At 43.5% G+C, this 18,477-nt stretch overlaps 1 protein-coding gene across 1 annotated transcript in view; it reads right to left on the minus strand.

The window, feature by feature from the left end:
• Nucleotides 1-12,233, minus strand: part of MREG (melanoregulin) — a 70,885-nt gene extending 58,652 nt beyond the window's left edge. Inside the window, exon 1 of the mRNA XM_007966190.3 lies at nucleotides 11,843-12,233. Within this exon, the coding sequence (XP_007964381.1) occupies nucleotides 11,843-11,937 (95 nt within the window). The 5' untranslated portion in view covers nucleotides 11,938-12,233. The remainder of the gene's footprint in view (nucleotides 1-11,842) is intronic.
• Between the last annotated feature and the right edge of the window lie 6,244 nt (nucleotides 12,234-18,477).

The raw sequence follows: 18,477 nt of genomic DNA on the forward strand, positions 1-18,477 counted from the left end.
ATCTCCATCTGCCTAGAATGTTTTTCTCCTGACAGCCACATCCTCACTCCTCCCTCTCCTGCAAGTCTTTGTTTAAACACCACCTCCTCAACAAGGCCTGCCCTGACCAACCTACTTAAAATTGCAACATGCTCCCTCCCTTGCTCTACTTTTGTTTCCTACATACTTATTTATCTCCTGGTTTACTTATTACTGTTTATTGTGCTCCCCACCACTACCACCACCACCACTAGAATAAAAGCCACTAGGACAGGGATCTGCATCTACTTTGCTCAGTGATATATCTCAAGTGCTTAAAACAGTGCCTGGCAGGAGAATCACTTGAACTCGGGAGGCGGAGGTTGCAGTGAACTGAGATCGTGCCAATGCACTCCAGCCTAAACGACAGTTAGACTCTGCCTCAAAAAAAAAAAAAAAAAAAAAAAAAAAAAAAAAAAAAAAAACCGGGCCTGGCACATAGTAAATGCTCAATAAATATTTCCTGACCCAATGCACCCTTGTTTCCCAAGTTCACAGGGCTCTAAACTGTACAGATGAGTATGACTCTGTGTCTTCAGGCTCACAGACAAGCTCCTAACATTTTTTTAGCTGTTTAAATTTATGAAAATTCGCCTTACAGTCTTGTGGAAGGAAGCAGATGATAAGCACATATGTTTACGTCCCATGCTATTCAGGACTATAAAGAAATACATAGTGAGTAAGGCACACAGTGAAGAGTGGGGCACGGTTTTAAGAGAATGGTCAGGGAAGAATGTTCTGATAAAATGACTTTGAGCAGAGATCTAAATAAAGTGAAGGAGTTATCCACACAGAAAACTAGAGAAAGAGTCTTCAAGGCAGGGCAGGCAGGAAGTGCAAAGGTCCTGAGGCAGGGGTGTGGGTGGTATATTTGAGGAACCAGGGGCAGGCCAGTATGACTGAGGGATGAGTAATTAATTTCACCTTATATGCTGACTTTAAACCATACTTCATAGCCCCAAACTGGAAACCACCCAAAAGTCCACCAAGAGTAGAATAGGGGAACAAAATGGAATACACTCTAACGCAATAAGAACCATGAACAAGCCTACACACGACAACATGGAGGAATCTCCCAAAGCTCCACCAACAAAGTGAGTTCTATGAGAACACACAGTTTGATCCCGTTTATGCAAAGTTTAAAGGCAGACAATACAAAAGTACATCTTTAAGGTGCACACATAGGTGGGAAAGCTAGAAGTCTAGATATGATTGAGGAGGAGATAAGGGCTGGCAATAGCTATCTCTCGCCATGGGAGGTGGTTACAGGAGTGTTCACTTTCTAGTTATTCTTTTGATTTTATTTTTTGTTTTTTTGAGACAGGGTCTACCTCTCTCACCCAGGCTGGAGTGCAGTGGCGCAGTCTTGGCTCACTGCTGCCTCTGCCTGCCAGCTTCAAGTGACTCTTCTTTCTCAGCCTCCAGAGTGGCTGGGATAAGTGCCGCCACCACACCAAGCTAATTTTTTTTTGTATTTTGAGTAGACACGGAGTTTCACCATGTTGGCCAGGCTGGTCTCGAACTCCTGACCTCAAGTGATGCACCTGCCTCGGCCTCTCAAAGTGCTGGGATTACAGGCGTGAGCCAACAGCATCCAGCCTATAGTTACATCCAGCCTATAGTTATTCTTTATACTGAACATATTTGTGTATGGTTTTTTGTCTGTAATCTCACACATTCAAACACATGTTTTTAAAAGATTTTTGTAAAAAAAAAAAAAAAGCTAAGTAAAAGCCGATTCAGGACGGTGTCAAACAGTTCGGGGTTCTTTTGTTGCACACTATGTCAACAAAATTATTTCCTAAAAGGGCACAAAAGAATAGAGTGCATGGTGTATAACTGTCACAAAACAAAGATTTATTAACAAGACTAAAACAACTTTAGTTGCTAAAGGAATAAACTATTTTACCCAGCATTTAAGCAGAGTTTACTTTTTAAACATAGGTGGTGTACTGATAAGATCACTTCAAGATTCTAGAGAATAAAAAGTTCCAGCAAACTCTCACACGATGTGTAGGAGAAATAAATTTCATCTTCTCGGGAACTTCCAACGGCACTAAGACTGACTAATGCAAGTCACAAAAAAAGAAGAGGGATGCTGTGGCTTTCCGGGGAAGAAAACCTTTAAAAGTCATCCTTGTGAATTTTGGACAGCTGACTTCTTATAAAGAGCTTCCCTCCTACTTGTTGGGGGTAAAGCCCTGTCCCCGGGACCGCATTCACGCCCCTTTGGCCCTCCCCTATCACTCCCCTGTCTTTCAAGCAGGCAAAAGTGCCAGCCTTGCAATGAGAATCTTCCATCTAGGGCACTTTCCTTCAGTACAAACCCTTTGTGCCCCTGCAGGCACTTCCTGTGAATCACTGTCTGGCCCCGGAGCTTTGTAAACTGCAGGTTTCTGCAGGAAGGCACAGATGAGGTGTGCCAATCTTCCCAATCTGCTCAGAGACCTGGCTCTGGAAAACCCAATAGTATGTGGTGGGAAAAAAGTCAGGCCATCTGGGCCTGGGTCTGAGAAATCTCACTGACATAAACATACTCATCAACACTTTCTAAAAGCCCTTCCAACGGGGAGAAGACGATTTGATCAGCTCCAAGGTCAGGAGAGTCCACACTGTAAAATGAAAAACTCTACAAATGTAAAAGATTATGATACTTCTAGAGTTGGTGGTGATTCCCTTTTACATGTTGTGAGCCCTCCCTTACCCCCACCCTTCTTTCCCACTGGCACCTGGTTTCCCTAGCCTCAATGCAGGAAAAGGCCCAGTGTTTCTGGACCCCAGGCTATAACAATTCGGGGAAAGATTCAAACTCCAAACACAATTTCTAACACACACCACGTAAGCAGCTAGTTCCATACCTCTCGGCGCACCAGAAGGGCTCTGCTCTTTCTATGGCATTGAAATCTACTAGCATATGAATCCCAGTTCAACCACGTGTGCCTCTAAGCAAGTTACTGAAGTTCTCTGTGCCTCAGTTTCCTCAATGGCCAAGTGGGGATGGTGGACATAATTACAGCCAATCCTCATTATTTGCAGATTCTGTATTTGCAAATTCGCCCACTCGTCAAAATTTACCTGTAACCCCAAAATCAATACTAGTGATGTTTCCAAGGCCATTCGTGAACATGCCTAGAGTGGCAAAAAATTTAGAGTTGCCTGAGATGCACAACCCAGCTGAGGTCAAAAGGCAACACTCAGGCTTCTTGGTTCAGCTATCAGATTGGAAACAAGTGTCCTTTTTGTGATCACTTAGCAACATTTTATTTATTTATTTATTTTGAGATGGAGTCTCACTCTGTCACCCAGGCTGGAGTGCAGTGTCTCAATCTCAGCTCACTGCAACCTCCGCCTCCAGGTTCGAGTGATTCTCCTGCCTCAGCCTTCAGAGTAGCTGGGATTACAGGCACGTGCCACCACGCCCAGGTAATTTTTGTATTTTTAGTAGAGATGAGGTTTTACCACGTTGGCCAGGCTGGTCTCATACTGCTGACCTCAAGTGATCCACCTGTCTTGGTCTCCCAAAGTGCTGGGATTACAGGTGTGAGCCACCACACCCAACCCCCACTTAGCGGCCTTTTTTTTTTTTTTTTTTTTTTTTTTGGCATTTTTGTACTTTTAGCTGGCAATTTCACTGTTTAGAATATCTCCCAGAATGTAGTGCTGAAGTGCTAACATACATGTTGGACAAGCTTCACTCCAACGTGAGATATAGGGTATTGGCCAAGAGTTCAATATTGATAGATCAACAATATATATTAAATAAGGTGTCTTTAGGCAGAAACCCAAAAACCAACGTTATGTATTGATTGGTTGACAGGGATCTAATCCTGCCATCGGCTCACAGGAACCTAACCCTGTATTTCCCCTAGGAACAATGGTTCAGTATTCACTAATTCAGTGTTCAAGTGACTTTACAGAATCTAACTACCACAGACAACAAGAAACAGCTGTGCCTCATAGGGCTATGGTGGGGATTTTATTAACAGATATAGAAGAAATGGTTTAGTTTGAGTCACATTGTTTGGGGCAGAGACTGAGTTGAGGAGGAAAGTGTCTCTGACGGGGAAGTTCATCTTCCCTGCCCACATGCTCCTGATCCTGCACAGATTGGGCTTAGTGCTTGTGATAGACTAGGCGCTGTTGTAAATGCTTTCTATCTGTGGGTCATTCGGGAAAATTCAGTTTGTTTTGAATTTGGCCCACACCCGAAGGCCCTGATCAATTCCTTTTTAGAATGAGCATTTGTGTGGGCACAAAATAGTTATCTAGAGCAAACTGAGATTTTATTTTACTTTTCCCTCACAGGAATTCAGGCACTGTAGAAAAACAACACAGTGACATCTGTTCTCCATTCATTGCCTGCAGAGGGCATCAAGTTTGTTATCATGAATGGAAGCTGCAGGTGGGCATCGAGATGAACAAGGAGCAAAATAGATTTGGAAGCTCATTATATGGTCCTCTTGGGTGGCTTAAGAGAGAGCTACGTATAAAAACATAGCTACCGTTGTTCATTCTTTCCATTTCTTCTTTTGCTTTTGAAAAATCAGACAGATGTAATGATGTTTATCAGTTATTAACAGCTAATAGAAATTAGAGAGTAACAATTGTACTTCCCTGAAAAAGTTCAAAGTAACCCTTGTGAAAGATCCCTCGGTGCATGACGTTTACACCACAGCCAGCTCTTTTGTGTCCTGACTCAGCATCTCCCAGGCCTCTGATGTCTGTATTAGTTCCTACATGGCAGTAGGCTCCATGGTGCCAGAGGACCTGAGCATCTCTCTCCCTAAAGGTGACTGCAGCTGTGCCACCAGGAACACAAACATGCTCAGAAGAATCACATGTTCAAGCCATTCTCCTGCCTCAGCCTCTCAAGTAGCTGGGATTACAGGTGCCCGTCACCACACCCGGCTAATTTTTTTTTTTAATTTTTAATAGAGATGGGGTTCACCATGTTGGCCAGCCTGGTCTCAAACTCCTGACCTCAGGTGATCTGCTTGCCTCGGCCTCCCAAAGTGCTGGGATTACAGGTATGACCCACCGCACCTGGCCTCAGGTAGATTTTTATATGGCAAGAGCATGCTCTTATCATTGCCGGAAGAAAGCCATGCTACAAAAGTGAAATAATAACCAATGCTTTGGGCTCACACATCTTTCCAAAAGCATTCTGTAATGGGTTGAATAGTTTCCCCCCAAAAGACATGTCCAAGTCCTAATCCCCAGTAGCTATAATTATGACCTTATTTGAAAACAAGGGCTTTGCAGATGTAATTAAGTCAAGGATCTTGAGATGAAATCATCCTAGGTTTTAGGGCAGACTCTAAATCCAATCACTGGTGTCCTCATAAGAGAAAAGAGAGGGAGATTTGAGACACAGAGGAGAGACACATCAAAGATGAAGGGAGGCAAACAATGAGGCGGTGTGGCCACAAGCCAAGGGACACTGGGAGCCACCAGAAGCTGGAATCAGTAAAAACTGATTCTCCCCTAGACCCTTTGGAAGGACTGTGGCCCTGCTGAAACCTTGATTTCGGACTTATGGCTTCTAGAACTGTGAAAGAATAGATTTATCTTGTTTTAAAAGCCACCAAGTTTATGGGAAGTGGTAGTGGCAACCCCATAAAACTGGTGATTACATACTCCAAATATTTCTTTTAATTAATAACATGAAATTTTGAACCAAAAGCCACTCACTATTTTACAGACAAATGATCAATGATCTAGCCACACCAAAACAATCCATTTGCATCTTTATCCTCTCCTCAATGCATACCGGTTTATTGTTGTTGTTGTTGTTTGATCACTATTTACCCTGTTTTAGAAATGTGGTCAGTTTAGGGGAGAGTGGCATACAGAACCTCAAACTTTATATGGACGGTTGATATTGTGACTCTTAGATGACTCAGTCCTAAAATTGGGGAAAACGTGAGAAAACAGTGAGTAGATGATTCAAATATTTGGGACTGAAGCCTGGGTTAGGATCAAGGCTGTGTTAGAATCAGGCTATGTGTCCTTTCTCCCGGCCCAGACTTGTTCTTCCTTCCACAAAAATTGCTTCCATAAAAATTGCTCCTTCCATAAAAATAAAAATTCCTTCCATAAAAATTGCTCACTCAAAATTATTCACTGCTGAGACAGCTCTGGACAGAAGAGTTAGACAAAAGGTCAGGATTCACATTTCCTGGGTCTTCAGCCTCCTTCCGGGCACTACAGCCAGCCTCACTGCTCTGTATTCCACATCGCGTCAAACAGAACGTCAGCTAACACAAGTCCATGGGCAGAGGACAATCAAGCCTGGAACAGCCCTTCAAGATCATGATTAAAGTCTGATCTCCTTATTCTACAAAAGAAGAAACTAAGGTTCAAGGAAGTTAGGAGACTTCTCCAGGATCTCACAGCTGGTTAATAGCTGGGATGAGGACTCTGGTCTCCTAACCCCCACTAGGCTTGGTTCACAGAGCCAGTATGCATCGTATTTAAGAAAACTAAACACAGATTCAGTGTAAAGGTCACCACTGCAGGTGAGAGCAGGATGCGGCTATGGAGAAATATGTGCGTCACTCAACTCTATTTAACGTTTTCTTTCTTAAGGTGAGTGCTAGGGTAGCTAGCTATGGGTATTAGCTTTATTATTCTTCACAATATTTTGCTTTAAATATCATTTAAAATTTTTACACATAGAAAGCAATTAATAAACAAACATTCAGTGTAATTATTACTAATCAAAAAGTATGGGCCAGATGCAGTGGCTCACGCCTGTAATCCCAGCACTTTGGGAGTCCGAGGCGGGAGGATCACGAGGTCAGGAGTTCGAGACCAGCCTGGCCAACATGGTGAAACCCCGTCTCTACTACAAATACAAAAAATAGCTGGGCATGGTGGGGTGCACCTGTAATCCTACCTACTCAGGAGGCTGAGGCAGGAGAATTACTTGAATCCAGGAGGCAGAGGTTGCAGTGAGCTGAGATCATGCTATTGCACTCCAGCCTGGGCAACGTAGTAAGACTCCGTTTCGAGAGAGAGAAAAAAAGGATTTATTCAGTTCTTATTCCATGTAGACCACTGTGCTGGGCACCACAGAGGATACTGAGGTAAGATTCAGCCTCTCCGATTTCACTGGAACTGTACCACCCACCTTATAACGTAATACTAGACAAAATGCAGTAAGTGACCCGAGGGGTAAAAAGAAAGAAACGAGATACCATAACTTCTTGGGGAGAATTTCTAAGACTTCATCAAAAAGGTGGCAACTGAAAAGGTAGTCTTTAAAATCTGAGCAGAGTTTTAAAAAGTAAAGAAAACAAAAAGGTGTCTCTGCTAACAATTATGACATTGGCAATGGCACCAGGAAGAAAACCTGCATGATGAGGTTGATCACAGACAAAAAGACTAGAGAAAGCAAAATCAGAGAAGCCAGGGCAGCAGAAAATGTAAAAGAAAGGATGAATAGTCTGCACAGAGGTATTCCGTGTACACTGAGAAAAGAACATCCGATTTCTTTCTCTTTCAAGAGAGCATTTTTCATGTAATTATACCAGAGGCAGAAACCAGATTTCAGTGCCTGGCAAACAGTGGAAGCCCAATAACTACTCACTTAATAAATGGATGCTACCCAAATGGATGCAACCCTTCAGTCCCATCTTGAGCATCAGCATTTAGAGCTGTGCTTCTCAAAGGGTGTTCCTAGACCATCTTCAGCAAAACTACCTGGTATATTTATCGAAATGCAGAATTCCAGACTCCATCCCAGACCCAGTGAGTCACAATCTTTAGGGATGAGTCCCAAAAGCTGCATTTTAAGCAAATTTACCAGGTGATTCTAAGTGGGGGGAAAATACAAAGGTGAAGAAGCAGGTGGGGCTACAGTTTACTATTCTTTAAAGACGTTTGTGCATTATACAGTGAACAGCAGAGAACAGGAGTTGAAGGGCAGGACCACAGCAGGATAAAGTTTTAGTTGGGTGAAGCCTCAGCAGATTTCTAGAGAAAGGGGAAAGAAAGAAAGAATAGAAAGAAAAGAATGGAAAGGAAGGAAGGAAGGAAGGAAGGAAGGAAGGAAGGAAGGAAGGGAGGGAGGGAGGGAGGGAGGGAGGGAGGGAGGGAGGAAGGAAGAGAGGAAGGAAGGAAGGGAGGAAGGAAGGAAGGAAGGAAGGAAGGAAGGAAGGAAAAGAAGGAAGGAAGGAAGGAAGAGAAAGAAGGAAGGAAGGAAGGAAGGAAGGAAGGAAGGAAGGAAGGAAGGAAGGAAGGAAGGGAAAGAAGGAAGGAAGGAAGGAAGGAAGGAAAGAAAGGAAGGAAGGAAGGAAGGAAAGGAAGGAAGGAGAAAAAAGAAAGAAAGAAAGGAAAGAAAGAGAAAGAAAGAAAGAAAGAAAGAAAGAAAGGAAGGAAGGAAGGAAGGAAGGAAGGAAGGAAGGAAGGAAGGAAGGAAGGAAGGAAGGAAGGAAGGAAGGAAGGAAACTAGTGGGCCAGGGAGAAATACAGATGAAAATCAGAGAAAGCACAGGCATTCCCCCCGCAGGGACATGGTTCCAGAAAAAGCAAAAGGACCAAGGTCAAAAGGACCAATGTCATCAGTGATATTGTCAGTCTGGCAAATGAGCTGGGACCAGGCGTTGTTTTTCCTGAGTGAACAAGAGTCCCTGGTGCATTCTGGAAAAGGACTGGAGGTGATCATGCACACAGGTGACAAATGTCTTCCCTGACCTCACTCACCTCTTCCATGCACTATTGCCTTAGGGAGCAAAAACATGGAAACCATTCTTTCAATCAGTAAAGGATTTGGTTTGGGAACAAAAGATGTCTGAACAAAACTTTTTTTATAGATGGAAAAAAATCGACATGAAGAACGATGTTCTTAATAAAATAATAATTCAGACCATCCGCCCACAGGATTTCACCACATCAAGATTTCAAACCAGTCATTTTTGTATATAGCACGCCAGCTTCTCAAAAAGTTAGATATACTGTTACTGTACGGTCCACTAACTCCACTCCTAGGTATTTACCCAAGGGAGCTGAAAACACACATCTACACAGAAATCTGTATATATATGAATGTTCACAGCAGCACTCATAATAGCCCAAAAGTAGAAACAATCAAAATGTCAATCCACTAATGAATGGATAAACAAACTGTGATAGAGCCACACAATGAAATAAATCTTCAGCCATAAAAAGGAAGGAAGTGCTGATACATGCTAAAGCACAATGAATCTTGACACCGTTCTGTGAAGTGAAATAAGCCAGATACCTAAGGCCACATATTGCATAATTCCATTTATACAAAATGTCCAGAACAGACAAATCCATAGAGTCAAAAAGTAGACTAGTGGTTGCCTCAGTGGGGGCAGGAAGAGAGGGAAGAGTGACTGCAAAAGGGTATGGTGTTTCTTTTTGGGGGTGATGAAACCTGCTGGAATTAGATAGTGCTCATGCCTGTAATCCTAGGACTTTGGGATGCCAAGGCGGGTGGATCACAAGGTCACAAGTTCAAGACCATCCTGGCCAGCATAGTGAAACCTCGTCTCTACTAAAAATACAAATAAAAAGTAGCCAGGCATGGTGGCGGGCACCTGTAGTCCTAGCTACTCGGGAGGCTGAGGCAGGACAATGGCGTCAACCTGGGAGGCAGAGCTTGCAGTGAGCCGAGGTCACGCCACTGCACTCCAGCCTGGGCGACAGAGTGAGACTCCGTCTCAAAAAAAAAAAAAGATAGTGGTTATGGTTGCTCAACTTTGTGAATATACTAAAAACTACTGAATTGCATACTTTAAAAAAATTTTAAATCAACTAAAAAAAGTTTTCAGATCCAATCTTCAGATGCCTTGTATAGGAAAGAACCTGCAGGTACCCATATACACACATGCCACTGTTCCACGTATTCATTAATAAGCTGTTCTTCCCAAATATTCTTATATGGAAATGACGCCAGTATGACACTAAACCACATGAGACCAGTCCACTCATACCCACATGCTCAGAATAACAATGATAATTAATTACTACAATTTATTGAGTGTTAACCATGTGTCACACTCTCTACTAAGCACTTTATATGTATTATCTCCCTTGGTCTCTCACAGCAACCCTTTGAAGTATGTACCATTATCATCCCCATTTTACAGATGAGGAAATTGAGGCACAAACAATTTTAATAACTTGTGCCAGGTCACCCAGTTGGGTGAGCAGACTCCTTCCAGGCAACCTGATTCACAAGCACTATGCTATTCCGCTCCAATTGACCCTGGGGCCTCTTAAAATCACATGCAAAATTCACTGACTTGTACTCACTGGACAGAAGCCAAGACAGGAGAGGGTCTAGATCTTAAAACCACCAGAGCTATTAACTGAAACAGCAATCCTGTACAGAAAACTGGAAATACTCAGGCCTCTGAGGATGAAACTAAGCTCAAGCCTGTATTTCATGTTACTAAGAGCCCTGACAAGTTCAGCATATAACCTAAGCATAAAATTCTAGATTGTAGTTGCCCACTACCTATTAGATTAGAGATAGATTATTCCATTTCTCCCTACCCACAATAATCTAAAAATCTAAGTGGGAGTGCCATCGACAAGAGCAATCAGAAACACCGTGTATTGTGTGTATGACTTTATATATATAATATACATGAGTTACATGTTTATATACATGTGTGCTCACCAAACAGCAAGGAGTAGATGGTAATTTCTAAGTCCTACATCCTGCAAGAGGAAGATGGATAAGGGCAAAGTAATCAAAGAAGATTGCTTGAGAAGGCCTTGAAAACAGCTTTTGGTAAGGAGGAGCAAGGATAAAGGTCACCACTTGAGGGAGGGTTGGAGCGAATGAGTGGATTATTCCCACGGCCGCAAGGAGTGTACACTGTTTAATGTACTGGAAAATCACAGTGGACAGGCAGGAAGGGGTTATGTAAGATCTCCAAAGTCAAGGGGGTGTTTGGACTTGATAGAGTAAGAAAAGGTAAATTATCCCTTAGAAAAAGTTGTGCAAGCTGTATTACATGACTTGCATACTTCAAAAGAAAGAAACCCTGGCTTCAGTATTGGCTTACTCAACCCTGGAGTTCCACCTGAAACACTGTTTCCTAATTCCATGTTAAATATTCTGTTTCTGTCATGTCTACCCCTGAGGCATGACCTAGTCCAGCCTCGATTTCAGCAAACTCGAGATAGAAAATCATTGCTTAAAATCACAGCCCTGAACAAAACTGGGCCGGTATGGTCTCTTCACAAAGCCTCTTAGCTTATTGCTAATGAGCATTACATTTCCTCACACTTCATAGCTTAACCTGTAATGAATCAACATCCTAGTGAATAGGCTACCCCTTGATGAAACATGCATTTTTTTATGTGAAAAATATTTCCTCATACTCAGTCACTGGAATCGTCTTCTCTGGGTTAATAAAATTCAATGAGAAATAGACAACTTTTTTTGCTGAATGACACAGAAATCCACAGCCGCCCGTTTCACTGTGATATACCGATTAAATACCCAGTCACAGTTGTATTTTATCAGACCCCTATGGAAACTTCTGATCAACTTCTCTCCCTTACTTCCCTGCCCAGGCAGGACACCCGAATTCTTGGCACTTTGTACAGACATCCAGTTGGGTCTCAGGTGTCTCCGAAGATTTGTGCTTTTCGGCAAAAATCTTACCCAAGAATTAAACGCAAAACATCCTACAAGGAACCAAGGGGCTGAGATGGCGCCTCCGCGTGCCCTTCCAGCAAGCCCACCTCCCCAACTCACACAAGCACACAGGTGTCCACACTCCCGGCGCCCGGCCTCGGCCCAGGTAAGCCCAGATCCCGGCCCGGGCGGTGCACCCACCTAACCAGGGGCTCCTTCTCAGGCAGGGCGCGCTCCTCCAGGCACTTGCACCGGCAGCAGCAGCACACGGTCCTCAGCCAGTCCCTCAGCCCCATGGAGAGCGAGGGGCCCCACCGGCGCCGGGAGCCTGGGGGCCTGTCGCCGCAGCGAGCGATCGAGGCTGGGGCGCGGCCACCGGGCCGGCGTCCAGGTGCGGGGACAGCTGCAGCCCGAGCGTCGCGGGCTGGTCCGCGCGCATCACGCCGCGGCCGGGGACGCGGGCGAGGGCTGCAGGCCGCGCGCTCTCCTCTACTTGCGTTTTGTTTGGGGCGTGAGTTTTCTTGGGGCTTTTTTCCCTCTCTTTTAATTCCCCGAGCGCAATTTGGGGCGCATGCGTCCCCGAGACGCCCCGCTGCCGCCCTCTAAGGGGGAAGCAGGGACTCCAGCCAGTCCTCAAAATCCCAGGGCACCGAAGACTGGCAGCCAGGCTGGGGGAGGGCGGAGAAGGGAAAGCCCTGGAGCCACAGAGCACGAGGTTGGGCTGAATCTATTCATACCTTTTATTGGCTTCACTGCGCGAGGAAATTAAAGTTCCTCATCCACCCCCACACGCCTTCAAAGCAGAGTTTTGGGCATGTTTTTGATGTCAGCTCCACACAGAGTAAAAGTTACCAAAAGAGCATGGATTGATGCATCTAGACGTAGGGGTTTTTTTTGTTGTCTTTTTTTTTAAGTAATATATTTACAATGATTTGAAAAATTGTTTTCCAACCTCCTAGTCCTTAAGTAGCCCCTATTTGTGAAGCAACCACTTGTGAGTTTCCAGAGTTATTTATTTATATGCAGTTGTATTTATTTGTGCTTGTACAGACTTGTTAATATATGTGCCTGTCCTCCTCCCTTTGACCCAGACAGCGGCAAACTCCACACATTTCTGCACCTGGCTTGTTTGACTCATTGTATCATGGAGGCTGTCCCATGTCAGCGCGTGGATATCCTCCTCTCATTTTAACAGTTTCCTGCTAAGCAGTTTTAAGGATGCCCACATGTTACTTACTCAGACCCCTATTGATAGACATATCCAATAGGTGGATTCCAGCCTTTTGTTATTAAGATAATGCTGTAGTGAACATTCTTGAACCAACGTATTTGAACACATCTGCAAGAATATCTATTGGATAGGCCGGGCGCGGTGGCTCACCCCTGTAATCCCAGCACTTTGGGAGGCCGAGGGGGGCGGATCATGAGGTCAGGAGATCGAGACCATCCTGGCCAACATGGTGAAACCCCATCTCTACTAAAGCTACAAAAATTAACCGGGCGTGGTGGCACGCTCCTGTAGTCCCAGCTACTCAGGAGGCTGAGGCAGAAGAATTGCTTGAACCCGGGAGGCGGAGGTTGCAGTGAGCCGAGATCACACCACTGCACTCCAGCCTGGGTGACAGAGTAAGACTCCGTCTCAAAAAAAAAAAAAAAAAAAAAAAATTAAATTTAATTAAAAAAAAATTAATTAAAATTAAAATTAAATTAAATTAAAAACAAAAAAGAATATCTATTGGATAAAGGTTTGGCAGTTGAATTGCTGGGTCATTGATCTGGTGCCTTTTTAATTTTGATGGATCTTGCCAAATTGCTCCCCAAAGAAATAATCCGAATTTGCACTCTGACCAGCAACATATGAAAGTATCTACTTCCCTATACCCTCGCCAAATACAAGGTTCAATCTAAAGTGTTGTCTTTTCCAGTCTGATTTATTCAACAAATATTTATGGAGCATCTCATGTGTTATGTGCTGGGCATTTTCTAAGAGCTGGGAATACAGCAGTGAATGAAACAAATATGAATCTTTAGTCTCATGGAGCAAACGTTCTAGTGGGAAGTCAGACAAACAAAGCATTATTCAGTATGTTAGGAGCCGATATGTACTATGGAGAAAAATAAGGCGAGGAAGGGAATAAGAAGTGCCAGGGAGAGCGGGGTGTGTGTATGTGTGTGTGTGCACGCGCATGTGCGTGCGTTCATGTGCGTGCGTGCGTGCGTGTGTGTGCGTGCATGTGTGTGTTGCGTGGAGGGGAGTGGTGCCTGCACTTTTAAATGAGGTGGTCAGGGAAGGCCTCGCGGGAACTGTGACATGTAAGAAAAACTTGAAGGAGGTGAGCAAGCTAGCCATGATACTGCCAGGAAGAGTGTTTCAGGCAGAGTGAACGCTATGGGCAAAACCCTAGAGGAGGGAGAATGAACTATAGGGTACCTGTGAGAGAGTATGGATTCCAGGGGCCCTAGAGAGAAGAGGGCCATGGAAGGGGAAGAGTTATAGGAGGTAGTGGAACATGGGACGTTGTAGGACATTGATTGCAAGGACTCTGGATTTTGCTCCACATGAGCTGAGCAAATCTTCAGAGGTTTTTGAGTAGAGGGAACGATATGGTCTGACTAAGATGGTAAAAGGATCCACTGGCTGCTGTCTTGAGAAAAATCTAGGTGTCAAGGGAGATGTATATAGAGGCCATTCTAATGGTCTGGGTGACAGATGACAGTGGTTTAGACCAGGGTGGTGGGTGGTAGCAGTCTAGGTGATAAGGAATGGCTGGACCCTGGATGGAATTTGAAGGTAGAGCCAACAGAATATGCTGAAGGATTGTAAGTAGGGTGTGGGAAAAAAAAGAAAAAAGTGAGTCCCAAGTTTTGGATTTATAAACTTGCAGGCTGAATCTCCACTGGCTGAGATAGAGGAGTGTGGGAGGAACCGGTTTGGAGGGTGAGGAGGAGGAGCAAGAGCTTATGAAAGTGTCAGTCCTCATGGGCGGTGAATTATTTTTAAAAGTGTCTTACTACACACAGGTTTGTCCTGTTCCAGCTACAGTGTGAGGCTGAAGGGACTTATCAAGTACATATTCATTGAGAGGCTACTAAGGGATAAGTAAAAATAACAGAAGGTCCCTGCAGCCTCTGGCTTAGCTGAGGAGACAGGATATGGACCCATCATGAAACATTAACAGGATGTGACAGAGAACCAGCTGTCACCAGACAGCACAAGACTGTGTCGTCATGCCCACACCATGTCACTTACCACTTGCACCTGGTGCCAGGATGAAGGCTGAGTGTGGTTTTAGAAAGCACACTTCCTACTGGCTAGAAAATCCCCTGGTAAAAATGACTGTATTCTGAAATTAGATTTTGGATTTTGAGATAATCCACCTAGGTTCAAGTAGAAAGTGAGTAAAGGAGGGTCCCAAAATGTAAACTCAGCTAGCAAGAAAATGAAATCTAGGGACGGACAACTACTAGTAACTATTGGAGTTGGATTTGCTGCGAATGGAGAAATTGGAGCATTCAGCTCCTGGAAAATATAAGTGCTGTGCCCCATTACTAACTTTGATTTTTAAACATGTCACTTATTTTTCTGAACCTCAGTTTTCTAATCTGTGAAATAGAGGTGACAAGTCTTACCCTATTCAACACAGTTGTCAGACTCAAATGACACAGTTTTAAAACATTTATAAAACCCTGAAGAAATATCAGAATTCAATATTATGAAACAAATTCAAATAATATAGGCTCGTTGGGGGAAATGTCTGCTCCAGCACTACTTGGCTTGCATATGACATCTGTACCTCTGCAATATACAGACACCTTTTATGTGGTTTGCTTCAGATGGGGTATTTGTAGAAAGCCATATTGATAGAAAGCCACAAAACTACATCTATTTAACAAATTTGATCAAGAGGTTAATAATGTCCTGCCTTGCTAAGGATTATGTCGAATGTTTGCCAACTCGAACAGTTACTAACATTTTTAAAATTAATTTTAAGTTCTAAAGCTAAATGAAATAGTCTTCTAAAAAATTGGAATATTACAGTTCAGATTTCCTCTGTTGACTATCCACAACGCTAATCCCCTTTCTACCTCCACCCCCCACATTCCCCAGGGTAATCATTATTATCAATATGGTACAAACCTTTTTCTGGACACATAAACACATATGTGTACTTGTGATGTAGCATCATTGTGTGTGCTGTTATTATCGGTAGTGAGTTTTGTTTTGTTTTATTTTGTTTATCTAAAAGGCATGCATGCATCTATTTGCAAGCTTTTTCTACTTAATAATATGTCTTGGAAAGCAATGCTTGTTAGTATACATAATACTACCTCATTCTTATTAACTGATGTGAGTATTCTGTTTATTAGGTTTTAAGGGATTTTTAGATCAGTATTTTTCTTAGCATTCATCTTCCCAGAATTTTAGTGCCTTCACAGTTTCCTTGTTGATAAATTACAACTTCAACAGGAATGAAAACATGACCAAACTCTCCAGTTTCACATTCAAATGTGGTGGCTGAGATCACATTTTGACAATCCCATTTCCTATTTCAGATATCATTCACAGGGGAGCAGCAAGCTTCCCCTTTTTTAGAGTGGTGCTAGATGGTTCCTACTGCCTGAGTTGAAGCCAACACCACCAACCACAGGCAGCAGCATCTGACTTTTACCAAGAGCCCCCTTGGCACCTGCTGTCCGGGGAGTAGGCAGTCCCCTGACATCAGTGACTCACAGACCCATTATCTGCTTGTTTCCAAGGCAGACCTGTTGGCTCCTGTTTTCAGATTTCCCCATAGCAGGGGAAACTCTAGAGTCTGGTCTGAAAACAACTAGTAGAATTTGCAGGCCCCTCTCTTTAAGAATTTTTTGACGACTTCTGGGAGTTAGAGGAAAAGGCATAGGCAGGGAGGAAGAAGTAGAAATTCAAAACATTTAAGCTCCGCCCAGGCATGGGGGCTCATGCCTTTATAATCCCAGCACTTTGGGAGGCCAATGTGGGTGAATCACCTGAGGTCAGGAGTTTGAGACCAGCCTGGCCAATATGGTGAGACCTCGTCTCTACTAAAAATATTTTTTTAAAAATTAGCCAGGAGTGGTGGCACATGCCTGTAATCCCAGCTGCTTGGGAGGTTGAGGCAGGAGAATCACTTGAACCCAGGAGGCAGAGGCTGCAGTGAGCTGAGATCATACCACTACACTCCAGCCTGGTCGACAGACTGATACTCCACCTCAAAAAAAAAAAAAAAAATTAAGCTCCTATGGCACATCATTAACACATTTCACCAAAAAGTTGTGCTTAAACAACATAGCAAGAGCTGGTATCATTCAGTTATTCGTTCTACAAAACTTTATTAAGCCAGGCACTGGGAATACAATGGTGAACTAGAATGTAGGGTCCATTCATGGAGTAAGGGACTTTCTTTTGTTCTTTGCAATATCCCCAACATCTAGAACAGTGCAGACCTTGCCATAAGATAACATCTAGAACAATGCATGCACATAGTGCGCACTTAACAAATGTGCTGAATAAACGCAGGAAAACAGAAAAAGAGCTATTTAGTGTTGGCATGGAAGGTTATGTTTAATTCTGAGGAGTCTATTTATGAGCTGCCCAAATCCAGCAGAGAAAAACTAACAAGCACTGTCTTCCTTAGAGAAAAAAGAGAGCTTCTGAAACAAACCAGAACTCTGAGCCAAGCATCATCACTCACCCCAAGTGATCCAAGATAGAGAAGCAACATGCCTCACCTCTCCACAGAAGTCACATTAGGGAGTGACATGACTAACATCACCAAAGTAAAATCCAGCCATGGGTCCTTAAAGAGTCTCTTGTTTCTGCCTCTGTAGTATCCCTCACTCTGCCTTTTGGTAACAGCCTTTTGTTTTCCCTTGAAGAACACGCCTCCAATTCCATAGGTTGGCTATAAGAATGAAGGTACCCTCCACCCCTCACCCCTAACCCTCAACAAGAAATGGACATGTGACCAAGACATTGACATGTGACCAAGATGAGCCAATCACTTTTTCTATAATTTGCATCTTAAGGGCAAAGACTCAAAGTTGGAAAACAGTTGGAGTTGAGGCATGAATGATTTTAAGGGTAGCATCTTGAAGAGCCGGTCCAACCGCTATTGCTCTAGGCGTTAGATGCTTAGAGCTTTCCTGCTCTTGCATTTCCGAAACAAGGTCTGTTATTCTAGCTGTTTAGTATTCCCATCATTCTATGGGCTACTCCATAACTTGTCAATCAACACTATTTTTTTTTTCTTCTTTGGCTTAAGTTAACCAGTGTTAGAGTCTGTTGCTTTCAGAACTAACCCCATACAGTCACCTGAAGTAGGTTAAGAGGCAGGAAAAGGGTAATTGTGATGAGAGAGAGAGCTAATCCTGAAAGAACACAACCCTCTTTTAGGCAGGGTACAACACACCAAAGTTTGGTTTAGTCAGGTGAGATTTTTATTTCTGTGTATCTGCTTCGCTTTGCCTCCCTGAAGAGAAACAGACACTGTCTATCTGTTTCTATCTGTTCTACCACTCTGTCGTCTCCCATAATACAAATAACTTTCCACATTTTCAAATTTTTTTTTTTTTTTAGACAAAGACTTGCTCTGTCACCCAGGCTGGAGTGCAGTGGCACAATCTCGCGATCTCGGCTCACTGCAAGCTCTGCCTCCCGGGTTCACGCCATTCTCCTGCCTCAGTCTCCCAAGTAGCTAGGACTACAGGTGCCCACCACCACACCTGGCTAATTGTTTTTGTATTTTTAGTAGGGACAGTGTTTCACCATGTTACCAGGATGGTCTGGATCTCCTGACCTCATGATCTGCCCGCCTCAG

The sequence above is a fragment of the Chlorocebus sabaeus genome, chromosome 10 (genome assembly GCF_047675955.1).
Source record: "Chlorocebus sabaeus isolate Y175 chromosome 10, mChlSab1.0.hap1, whole genome shotgun sequence".
Lineage (NCBI taxonomy): Eukaryota > Metazoa > Chordata > Mammalia > Primates > Cercopithecidae > Chlorocebus > Chlorocebus sabaeus.